The sequence below is a fragment of the Carassius gibelio genome, chromosome B1 (genome assembly GCF_023724105.1).
Source record: "Carassius gibelio isolate Cgi1373 ecotype wild population from Czech Republic chromosome B1, carGib1.2-hapl.c, whole genome shotgun sequence".
Taxonomy (NCBI): domain Eukaryota; kingdom Metazoa; phylum Chordata; class Actinopteri; order Cypriniformes; family Cyprinidae; genus Carassius; species Carassius gibelio.
Genome location: NC_068396.1, coordinates 35,305,977 through 35,318,155, shown reverse-complemented (window position 1 = coordinate 35,318,155; position 12,179 = coordinate 35,305,977). Strand labels below are relative to the sequence as shown.

The 12,179-nt window shown below is 42.7% G+C and overlaps 2 protein-coding genes across 2 annotated transcripts; both read left to right on the top strand.

Moving 5' to 3' along the window:
• The first annotated feature begins 270 nt into the window (after nucleotides 1-270).
• Nucleotides 271-3,958, top strand: LOC127949532 (CMRF35-like molecule 5). Its single transcript, XM_052546985.1, has 6 exons — nucleotides 271-509; nucleotides 590-925; nucleotides 1,699-1,830; nucleotides 1,932-2,027; nucleotides 2,185-2,240; nucleotides 2,373-3,958. Exons 1-6 carry the CDS (start codon nucleotides 443-445, stop codon nucleotides 2,532-2,534), a joined length of 849 nt encoding a protein of 282 aa, XP_052402945.1. The 5' UTR covers nucleotides 271-442; the 3' UTR covers nucleotides 2,535-3,958.
• Nucleotides 3,959-4,013: 55 nt separating this feature from the next.
• On the top strand, nucleotides 4,014-11,903 carry LOC127949519 (CMRF35-like molecule 5). Its single transcript, XM_052546968.1, has 6 exons — nucleotides 4,014-4,159; nucleotides 4,240-4,575; nucleotides 10,347-10,505; nucleotides 10,620-10,715; nucleotides 10,809-10,882; nucleotides 10,970-11,903. The coding sequence occupies exons 1-6, from the start codon at nucleotides 4,093-4,095 to the stop codon at nucleotides 11,225-11,227; spliced, it is 990 nt and encodes a 329-aa protein (XP_052402928.1). The 5' UTR covers nucleotides 4,014-4,092; the 3' UTR covers nucleotides 11,228-11,903.
• Nucleotides 11,904-12,179: the final 276 nt, after the last annotated feature.

Here is a 12,179-nt window from a genome sequence, read left to right as displayed (position 1 = left end):
GCAGCAGATTTAATACTCTCAAACCCAACAGTTTCACCCACCGCTATACTACATTCTTCAACTGAACTCCCTCCAGGTGGAGACAAACGAACAGCGTGCCTGCGCGTCAGCTTCTGAAAGCTAAAAGTCTCACCCGAAGCCATGCTAGCCAGCAACGCTGGCAGCACTCTTCGCTACCAAACAAACGTTGAAAACCTTATGAAAACACAAAAACAGGCAGAAAAAGGGGGGGGGGGGTCAACGCGAAAAGAAAAGTATAAGAAAAAACTTACAGTGTGCAAAACGCTCTCAGCAACATTCACCAAGCTCACAGCAGCTAAACGCTCGCTCACAATCGCTCCGCCCACTCAACCGGCACACACGCGCGCACACAGAGAGAGAGAGAGAGACACAGAGAGAGAGAGTTTGAGCTCTTCATTGAGAGACCAGCAGCTGCACACAGATGAACAGAACGATGGAGACCTGTGATGATAAACTCCTCATATTTCAGCTGCTGCTCCTCGTGTCAGGTGAGAGTTATTCTGTCTGCCTGTTCTCAATCAGGTCCATGTTTGCAATGAGCTGTTTCTCTCTCTTCATGTTTTTATAGTCATGGCATGTGAGACGAGTGAGATCTTGACTTTCACTGCACATGAAGGAGGGAGAGTTGAGATACAGTGTCCGTATGAGGCTAAATATGAAGAATATAAGAAGTATCTCTGCAGAGGAAAATGTCCAATAGTGTTTATTAAAGACAAGCCTGTTGAATCTGAATCAGCAGCAAAAGACAAGAGATTCTCTCTGAGTGACAATAAAACAGCCCACATCTTCACCATCACCATCACTGATCTGAGAACAGAGGATCGAGGTCAATACTGGTGTGGAGTAAAGACTGGATTTGGATATTTTGATTATAAGAGAGAGATTTACCTGGAAATTAAACATGGTAAGTCAGAATGTACTGTATATATATATATATATATATATATATATATATATATATATATATATATATATATATATATATATATAAGATGAGATGAGAGATAAAATTAACCACAGTATCCTCTGCAGATGATGAAGAGTGAGTGTTCACCACACACCTAACAAAAATACTGACCCACATCACTTCCTTTTTCTCTGAGAAGAAAAAGAGTTCATTCAAAAATAGACAGAATAAGTACACGACTCAAACTCTCAGATTTATGTGTTTGTAAAAGATATATTCAGCCATCAGCCTTACTTACATTTGGCAGCTTTCCAAGTTCTCTTGACATGTAGTGAATCTAAACGTCACTTTTATTTTCTTCTTTTTTTTCTTATATTTTTCACATTCTGTGTTTATAAGCAGATGGCCAATGAAAACAGCGTCAATGAACGTAAAGCAGAAAGAGCTAATATTAATCCAACTAATTTCTGATTAAACCACCAATATTGACATTGTACGTGCTTGATTATTATTATTGTTATTTTATGCTCTGATTTATTGTTCTGAGTGTCTGGTGTGACCTCATGCCACTGTAAAATGAAACTGCATGTATTTGTTTCTGTTGAAATATACAAAAGCATTGCTTTTATAATCTCAGAAGTATTTTTTTCCCACAATATCTGCAATATCTGTATACACTGAGGACTGTCACGCTGATTATGTGGATTTCATCATTTATATGTGAATGTAACATGAATTAAACCTAATGATTTGTGTTTTAATCACATCAGAGAGGATGTCACCCAAACCATCAGCAACAACAGCTTCATTTCAGACCAACAAACCAGCGACAGCAGATACTGAGTCTGACCGAACCGTCACATCTTCATCTTCATCATCATCAGTGTTAATGCTTTTCTCAGGTGCGATCAGTCCTGTGGCTTAGAGAGTCTGATTAAATGTGCAGAGACATTCGTTTCTCAAGTTTCATTAAAAATATATATTTTTTTGTCCATTTTTCAAGATTTCACATCAATCGTTAATATGTCAGTTATGGGGATATTGATGGTGTTTGGATTCCTATTGTTAATTTACAACAGATTCAGACGAAAGAAAGAAGGTAACACCGTCTTTCACTCTCTCAGACGCACACATCATATTATATATTGAAGAAAGACTATCTGTTTTCATTTGCCACAATATGGCATTTTCATGACTGGACATCTTGTCAAATTAAAGCCTATGATTCATTTAATCTCAATCGGGTCACCAAACAGCAGAGCGGCTGAAAGGAGACGTTCTTGTCTTGGCTGAAAATCTGTCCACTAAAGAAGTGAGTTTCATCATGTGTCCGTCTGAGGTGGATCTCAATCTCTCGCTCTCTCTCTAATCACGTATCATCTTTAACTCTGCTGATCATAATGTTGCTTATCTCAAGTGTGTTTTCTTTCTTCTCTTATTTCAGGCCACTCATGTTGTCTGTCATTATGAAGAGATCGTTTGCACAGATAATCATTCTGGCTATATTTTGGGTCTTCCTGTTTTTGATGAACGTGACTCTCATAATACTCTGACCTATTCCACCGTCATATATCAAAGTGTGGGCTCTGTAACTCTCAGTCCATGAAAGACTGTGAAGCTTCATGGACACCGGGTTGATTAACAGTTGAACTGTTTGGTTATATATCTGAATATGATGGACTTTTATTTATTCCATATTGATGAGTCTTGGAGTCTTGCAGAACAATGAACCAAACCAAGTACATTGAGAAGAAATCAGTAAGTGAAGAGAGCAAATGCCTTCTGTCAGGTTATCACTTCTGTAAATAACTGAATTGTTTGTGAATGTAACCATCATGATTAGACAAATGAACTTTTTTTGAGATTTTGAATCTATTGAACTAATTGCTATGCAAAATTATTCGATGTTTTGAAGTGAGGCCTGCTGATCAAAATGCCATAAAAACTGCCATAAAACACCTTTAAAACCTAATGTTTTATTGGAAGTGAAATCTATTAAATGCAATTAGCAAATCATGTAACACTGTTAAATGTGAGATTTATAATATGTGTACTTTTACTGGTTTGCTGGGGCTTGCTAAACAGATGGTCAGAGACTATTAATGGCTAATCTTACTTTTTGTTATAAAAATGTGCCATTAATATGTATATGTATAAAATGTGTATAAGATCAGATAAAAACCATAAACACTGGATCATGGATTCACAGACATCATCGACTCTTAGCGCAAAACATTTAAAACTGGAAAACATTTCAACATAATTATAACGTAACTAAGACTTATTCACTGAAATCAAGTTCCACACTTTCATACATGCTCCAGTTCACTAGTTTCTTAAATACAGGAATGATAACGTATTATGCTGCTGTGTGAAGTATGCCATTGTATTTGGAAAGATATAGTCCAATCATCGCCTCATCTATTGGAGCTTGGAGCCTGATGACTGCTATTAGAGGCAATACTGAGTTAATGTTCATCCAAGTTTATTTCCTACAGAGTTTGCTCTTTTAATCAATTTTTTTTTTTTTCCATAAATGAAATTGATGGTTTTAAAATAGACTCATCCCTGTACCCTACACTACAAGCATGTTTGTAGACCTAACTAAGTGAAGGTACATGCATCTGTACACTGTGGAATAACATTGTCTTGCTTTTTCCAGTTAATTCCGCATGAAAAGTTGATATGCAGATTTAATTAAACCATAATCATAAAGGTAACTTTTAATTCAAAAGTCATTTTTGTATGATCAATTAAATGAATAAATAAATGACTAAAATATGCCGACGTAATAATTGGACCATCCTGACACCAAGTGGTCACTTGAGCAGGTTACACACTTTACAACGGATCTGAATGATGCTTGATGTCTCTTGGCTGTGGTCAGTGTCAGCAACTTTATTAAATATATATTCATTCATGTTCATGTGTGCTTAAAAGTCTTCGATCTCTTCTAAACACTAGGCTGAATTTATTTGTATCTGCTAGATTAATATATGTAAATGTATGATTTGATTTATTAAGATAACAATAGAGGGACTTCCTGCTGCTGATTCTGTATTTCGTAGGAGAAGCAAATGAGAGAGAGAGAGAGAGAGAGAGAGAGAGGGAGAGAGAGAGAGAGAGTTTGAGCTCTTCATTGAGAGACCAGCAGCTGCACACAGATGAACAGAACGATGGAGATCTGTGATGATAAACTCCTCATATTTCAGCTGCTGCTCCTCGTGTCAGGTGAGAGTTATTCTGTCTGCCTGTTCTCAATCAGGTCCATGTTTGCACTGAGCTGTTTCTCTCTCTTCATTGTTTTATAGTCATGGCATGTGAGACGAGTGAGATCTTGACTTTCACTGCACATGAAGGAGGGAAAGTTGAGATACAGTGTCCGTATGAGGCTAAATATGAAGAAGATAAGAAGTATCTCTGCAGAGGAAACTGTCCAATAGTGATTATTAAAGACAAGCCTGTTGAATCTGAATCAGCAGCAAAAGACAAGAGATTCTCTCTGAGTGACAATAAAACAGCCCACATCTTCACCATCACCATCACTGATCTGAGAACAGAGGATCGAGGTCAATACTGGTGTGGAGTAAATACAGGATTTGGATATTTTGATTATAAGAGAGAGATTTACCTGGAAATTAAACATGGTAAGTCAGAATATACTGTGTGTAAAAATATACTCAAAAGAAATATAAGAGAGGTCTGTTGGCGTGTGTCAGTATTGTATGTGCTGAAAGATGTAGAGATGAGAGATAAAATTAACCACAGTATCCTCTGCAGATGAAGAGCGAGTGTTCACCACACACAACAAAAATACTGACCCACATCACTTCCTGTTCTCTGAGAAGAAAAAGATTCAAAACTTTCATAAACACAACTCATACTCTCAGACGTTTTTTTATTCAAATATATATTTCATTATATATACTTATATTCTTTAAAATCAGTTACATTTGGCAGATTTTGAAGTTTTGCGTTATCTCTTGACATTTAGTGATTCTAAAGATCAGGGTCCTTTTTTCGTTTCACATTCATGACATAATCAGTGTTTGTAAGCAGAAGGCAGTGAAAACAGCGTCAATGGACGTAAAGCAGAAAGAGCTGACACTACTCCAACTCGCTTCTGGTTAAACCACCAATATTGGCTCTGATTCAGTGACCGGAGTGTCTGGTGTGACCGGAGAGCGTCTGAAAATCACCTGCTATTATGAAAATAAACTGAAGAATGATGTCAAATTCATCTGAAAACTAAATCATATGTTCTGTGTGTATAAATAATAATTTACAGAAGTAGTAAGAATGCTAAACACGTATCACTGGTCACACAGAAGCCGCTGAATTTTCCCCACACCCTCCACATTAGTGAAGCACCACTAACAGTTGTGTCAGGGGGAAGTACATGTCATGTGACCTTTAGCCACAATAATACCTTAGAAATTCAACTCTGTATATGTATTCTGAAATGCATGCTAAATATACAGTATTGTTCAAAATAATAGCAGTACAATGTGACTAACCAGAATAATCAAGGTTTTTCGTATATTTTTTTATTGCTACGTGGCAAACAAGTTACCAGTAGGTTCAGTAGATTCTCAGAAAACAAATGAGACCCAGCATTCATGATATGCACACTCTTAAGGCTGTGCAATTGGGCAATTAGTTGAATTAGTTGAAAGGGGTGTGTTCAAAAAAATAGCAGTGTGGCATTCAATCACTGAGGTCATCAATTTTGTGAAGAAACAGGTGTGAATCAGGTGGCCCCTATTTAAGGATGAAGCCAACACTTGTTGAACATGCATTTGAAAGCTGAGGAAAATGGGTCGTTCAAGACATTGTTCAGAAGAACAGCGTACTTTGATTAAAAAGTTGATTAGAGAGGGGAAAACCTATAAAGAGGTGCAAAAAATGATAGGCTGTTCAGCTAAAATGATCTCCAATGCCTTAAAATGGAGAGCAAAACCAGAGAGACGTGGAAGAAAACGGAAGACAACCATCAAAATGGATAGAAGAATAACCAGAATGGCAAAGGCTCAGCCAATGATCACCTCCTGTCACGGTTTTACGCTGCCTGAAGGAATACGGAGTCGAGGATAAACGGAATAAGGTTTTTAATATATCCAACACAGGGGATATCCAACATGGAGCACAGAGGTAGACACACGTAAGTAGCAAATGCAAATGAAGACCCGACAAAACAGAACTGAAAGGACAAGGCTTAAGTACAAAGGATAATTGGGGAAACACAGGTGGATGGAATCATAAATTAACAGGGACATGGAACACATGAGGAAGATAATGGACACACCTGGGAACTAATCAAACACGGAAAGACAGAAACTGGGTCATGGGCAAAAACACATTAAATGAGTCCAGGTGTGTGACAGTACTCCCCCCTCCCGGTAGGTGCGTCCTCGCACCGTAGAAACAACAGAGGGAGGCGTGGGTGGGAACTTGGGAGGAGGTTCCGGTGGAGGACGGACTTCCAGGAGGGGGCCAGCAGACAGGGACCACAGAAGGAGGAGCCAGGGAGGAGATGGAGGAAGGAGCCAGGGAGGAGACAGGAGCAGGAAGAGCCAGATGGTCCACCAGAGACCAGCCAGGACGGAGATCCAAGGTGGAGTCGACGGCGGGAGGAGCCATGGTGAAGGAAGGGTCGACGACACCAGGGAGCCGACAGGCGGAGACTGCACCGGTGGGTGAGGAGCCCAAGATGGAGCAGCACAGCCGCAGAGCCAGGGTGACGACGAGGTTCCGGAGGGCCTAGGTGGAGCAGAAGGCTCAGGCGACCAAGGCGGAGGCGGGGTCCTGGCAGACCGCTGTGGAGCCGGAGCGACCGAGGATGGAGGTGGAATCGGAGGGAAGGAGGAGCCTGACAGAGCCGGAGGGATGGAGTGACGAGGTGGAACCAGAGGAGAGGAGTCCCGAGGTGGCGGATGGTCGACGACTGACCAAGGTGAAGCCGGAGGGACGAGGGAGCCCGGTGGAGCAGGTGGGATGACAGGCCACGGTGGAGACGAGGGAGCTAAGAGCCAAGGCGGAGCCGCTGGGTCGAAGGACCGAGGAGGAGTCCAGGGCTCGGAGGCTGGAGGCGGAGACAGGGCCTTAACGCGCCAAGGCGGAGCTGGAGACTGGCAGTCCAGCGGCGAACCATCGCGCCCCGATGGCGCGGACTGAGGGTGAGCTGCGGGACTGACTGGCACCAGCAGGGATGGCGAGGAACTGGCTGGTCTAGGAGGAGGAGAGAGGAGAAGGATGGGAGGAAGGACAGGAGGATCAGGACTGGACGGAACCAGCGAAAGAGTAGAGGGACCAGCAGGCTTGGGGAGAGGCGGGAGAGGGAGGCTGGGAGGGAATACAGGAGACACAGAAGATTCAGGGCTGGGCGGAACCAGCGGTGAAACAGAAAAATCATGGCTGGGCGGAACCAGCGGAGACACAGAAAATTCAGAGCTGGGCGGAACCAGCGGAGACACAGAAAATTCAGAGCTGGGCGGAACCAGCGGAGACACAGAAGATTCAGAGCTGGGCAGAACCAGCGGAGACACAGGAAACTCAGGGCTGGGCGGAACCAGCGGAGAAACAGAAGATTCAGAGCTGGGCGGAGCCAGCGGAGATACAGGAAACTCAGGGCTGGGCGGAACCAGCAGAGAAACAGAAGATTCAGAGCTGGGCGGAGCCAGCGGAGATACAGGAAACTCAGGGCTGGGCGGAACCAGCAGAGAAACAGAAAACTCAGGGCTGGGCGTAACCAGCGGAGAAACAGAAAACTCAGGGCTGGGCGGAACCAGCGGAGACACAGAAGATTCAGAGCTGGGCGGAACCAGCGGAGACACAGAAGATTCAGAGCTGGGCGGAACCAGCGGAGACACAGAAGATTCAGAGCTGGGCGGAACCAGCGGAGACACAGGAAACTCAGGGCTGGGCGGAACCAGCGGAGAAACAGAAGATTCAGAGCTGGGCGGAGCCAGCGGAGATACAGGAAACTCAGGGCTGGGCGGAACCAGCAGAGAAACAGAAAACTCAGGGCTGGGCGTAACCAGCGGAGAAACAGAAAACTCAGGGCTGGGCGTAACCAGCGGAGAAACAGAAAACTCAGGGCTGGGCGTAACCAGCGGAGAAACAGAAAACTCAGGGCTGGGCGGAACCAGCGGAAATGGAGCAGAGGAAATGACTGGAGGAGGTAGGAGTGGGAGACTGAGAGGGTATACAGGGGAATCAGGGCTGGACGGAACCAGCGGGGAAACAGGAAAATTAGGGATTACCTCCATAGACCAGTCCATCAGATCCAGAGCTTGCACCTTATGACCTTCAGAGACTGTATACAGCTCACCCTCAGTCGCAGGAGTGTGGGCAGGGCTTTCCTCCACGCCCTCGATCTCCACGAGGACTCCCACGATGCACGGTGTTGCCGGCTCACACACCTGGTCAGTCGCGCTCTCGAGATCCTGTTCCCTGTCAGTGGATGGCTCGGGCTCTGCGGCTGCGGTGGGCTCTGGCTCCGTGCGGCGTGATGGTGGCTGGCTGGTCTCTGGGTCGGGAGTGGGGCTGGCGAGGTCCTCTATGGGGCAGATGGTGAGAGATGACCCATTTCTCGCCAGAGTCCACTCCACAAATGCGGCGAAATCCTCTCGAGGACCATCTTCGGACGACAACGCTCTGCATTTGGAGTTCAGGCTGGTGTTGTAGAAGGTGCAGAGCGCGCCGTCCGGGTAGCTGGTGGCATTAGCTAATAGGAAAAACTGTCTGGTATGGTCCTCGAGAGAACGTCCTTCCTGCTTCAGCAGGAGGATGAGGAATTCGGGACGATAGAGGGGATCCATAGACACTAAGAAAAGAAAAGACTGTGAAAAAACAAAAGCAAAACGGAGGGAAGAACACGCAGTTTTCTATTTTCTCATTTGAGGTCGGGTCTTCTGTCACGGTTTTACGCTGCCTGAAGGAATACGGAGTCGAGGATAAACGGAATAAGGTTTTTAATATATCCAACACAGGGGATATCCAACATGGAGCACAGAGGTAGACACACGTAAGTAGCAAATGCAAATGAAGACCCGACAAAACAGAACTGAAAGGACAAGGCTTAAGTACAAAGGATAATTGGGGAAACACAGGTGGATGGAATCATAAATTAACAGGGACATGGAACACATGAGGAAGATAATGGACACACCTGGGAACTAATCAAACACGGAAAGACAGAAACTGGGTCATGGGCAAAAACACATTAAATGAGTCCAGGTGTGTGACACCTCCAGGATGATCAAAGACAGTCTGGAGTTACCTGTAAGTACTGTGACAGTTAGAAGACGTCTGTGTGAAGCTAATCTATTTTCAAGAATCCCCCGCAAAGTCCCTCTGTTAAAAAAAGGCATGTGCAGAAGAGGTTACAATTTGCCAAAGAACACATCAACTGGCCTAAAGAGAAATGGAGGAACATTTTGTGGACTGATGAGAGTAAAATTGTTCTTTTTGGGTCCAAGGGCCACAGGCAGTTTGTGAGACGACCCCCAAACTCTGAATTCAAGCCACAGTACACAGTGAAGACAGTGAAGCATGGAGGTGCAAGCTTCATGATATGGGCATGTTTCTCCTACTATGGTGTTGGGCCTATTTATCGCATAGCAGGGATCATGGATCAGTTTGCATATGTTAAAATACTTGAAGAGGTCATGTTGCCCTATGCTGAAGAGGACATGCCCTTGAAATGGTTGTTTCAACAAGACAATGACCCAAAACACACTAGTAAACGGGCAAAGTCTTGGTTCCAAACCAACAAAATTAATGTTATGGAGTGGCCAGCCCAATCTCCAGACCTTAATCCAATTGAGAACTTGTGGGGTGATATCAAAAATGCTGTTTCTGAAGCAAAACCAAGAAATGTGAATGAATTGTGGAATGTTGTTAAAGAATCATGGAGTGGAATAACAGCTGAGAGGTGCCACAAGTTGGTTGACTCCATGCCACACAGATGTCAAGCAGTTTTAAAAAACTGTGGTCATACAACTAAATATTAGTTTAGTGATTCACAGGATTGCTAAATCCCAGAAAAAAAAAAAATGTTTGTACAAAATAGTTTTGAGTTTGTACAGTCAAAGGTAGACACTGCTATTTTTTTGAACACACCCCTTTCAACTAATTGCCCAATTGCACAGCCTTAAGAGTGTGCATATCATGAATGCTGGGTCTTGTTTGTTTTCTGACAATCTACTGAACCTACTGGTAACTTGTTTGCCACGTAGCAATAAAAAATATACTAAAAACCTTGATTATTCTGGTTAGTCACATTGTACTGCTATTATTTTGAACAATACTGTATAAAATATATCGTAAATAGTTCCTGTAGTCATCATATCTGGGAATAACTGCATGGGCTGTCATGCATTAAACCCAGTGATTATTTGTGGTTCATTTACACCAGAGACAACAACAGCTTCATTTCACACCAGCTCACCAGTGGCAGAAGATACTGAGTCTGACAGAACCGTCACATCTTCATCATCTTCATCATCATCATCATCATCAGTGTTAATGCTTTTCTCAACGACTGCTAATGGAGTGTCACCAAAACCACAACCAGGTGCGATCAGTTCTGTTGCTTGAGTGTTTGAATAAATGTGCAGAGACATCTGTTTCTCAAGTTTCATTAAAACATTTAGAGACATTTATTAGATGTTTTTATCTGTTTTTCAAGATTTTGCGCCAATCATCATGGTGGTGGTCCTAGGGATACTGACAGTGCTAGGATTCTCAATGTTCATTTATTTAAGACGGAGGCAAAAGGAAGAAGGTAACGGTCTTTCTCACATCAGTTTACTTGTTATAGTTCCTCAGCATGTTCAGCCAGACTTCAGTCTTACTAAAATCTGGTGTCACTAAACAGGAGCGCGGCCCAAAGATGTCGTTCATGGCCCGACTAACAATCTGCCCGGTGGAGATAAAGGAGAAACTAGAGAAGTGAGCTTCATCATGTTTCTTTATTGATCAGTGGATTCGAATCATCTTTTCCACTCTTAAACCATTTCTTTTTCTTCTTCTCTTCAGGCCACACACACAGTCTATGATTATGGAGATTATCCTGATTATAGTCTGGCCCTTCCAGCATTTGCTAAAAGTGACGCCTCTGTTTATGCTTTAGCACAGTTACCCAGCATCCCCTCTGACATACTCTACTCCAGCATCAAATTTACAGCAGCACATCATTCAGACAGGGCTTCTGGCGGCCAGGAGACATGCGACTACGCATCTATTGCAACTGTTAGATCAGAGAAGACTAAGGGCACTCACGGAGACCATGGCTAATCCTGATTCACTCCAAACTGAGAATGATTCTCACTTACTGTGTGATTCTAAACATGTGGCCTTAACATTATTTTGGATAAGTCAGTATTTGAGACATACGATTGTTTGACGTTGTGTTTGGTTATTACTGATTGTCTGTTATTTATTATTCAATGTAATTTCATTTTTCATCTAAGTATGTGTAATGTTCTCAAGTGTGATACGTCGTGATGTAAGAGTGTAACGTAAAAAAGCTTGTGACGTAAGAACAAGGAGATAGATAAAGCCATAGCGTGTTGTCTCATTTAATGGTTAAAAAACAACAACAATACAGTATGTGAATACTATTTGAATACATATGTTAAATTCAGACTGATTAAGATATTGCTGTAGTCAGTAATCTCACACATCACTATTATATAAGGTCCCCATTTCACCCCGCTAACCTGATTTTACCAAGTGAGACATGTTCCTGGGACAACATCGTTGTTGACCCTGGAACAACATTGTGATTAACCAATCAGATTTGAAGAACCAGTTTATAGATTTTGTGAAGTTTATGCTTAAAATCAGTGTTTGGTGCTTGTACATCAGTGTCATTCATCTATCATTTCCTCAGATTTTAGGGATTACTCATGGTTAATGTTAGGTTTAGGTGTAGGGATATGGTTAAGAATATATTTTTGGAGTAAAATGTTGTTCCAGGGTCAACAAAATATGTTGACCTAGGAACACATTGGACTCAGGACGTGCCCATTTCACCAGCCTTTAGAAAGAAGGCATAGCAAGATAAGACTCCATTTCTTGTTGAGTATTTACTGATGTGTATCCTTAGATCCCAATATTGCTCTGCAGTGTTAGCATGCGCGTCATTCGCACGGGGTCATGACCCCTCAAAAATCAGATCCAGCTAATATAACACCCCCACCCCCCCAGTATCATCACCTCATTCAGATTAAAATAAATATGAAAT

Excerpts from the sequence above, each read along its gene's own strand:
- LOC127949519 (XM_052546968.1), top strand. The coding sequence starts at position 4,093 with ATGAACAGAACGATGGAGATCTGTGATGATAAACTCCTCATATTTCAG. Across the intron at positions 10,506-10,619 it reads GTCACCAAAACCACAACCAG|ATTTTGCGCCAATCATCATG; the intron begins GTGCGATCAGTT and ends CTGTTTTTCAAG. Across the intron at positions 10,716-10,808 it reads ACGGAGGCAAAAGGAAGAAG|GAGCGCGGCCCAAAGATGTC; the intron begins GTAACGGTCTTT and ends GTCACTAAACAG.
- LOC127949532 (XM_052546985.1), top strand. The coding sequence starts at position 443 with ATGAACAGAACGATGGAGACCTGTGATGATAAACTCCTCATATTTCAG. Across the intron at positions 510-589 it reads GCTGCTGCTCCTCGTGTCAG|TCATGGCATGTGAGACGAGT; the intron begins GTGAGAGTTATT and ends ATGTTTTTATAG. Across the intron at positions 2,028-2,184 it reads ATTCAGACGAAAGAAAGAAG|CAGAGCGGCTGAAAGGAGAC; the intron begins GTAACACCGTCT and ends GTCACCAAACAG.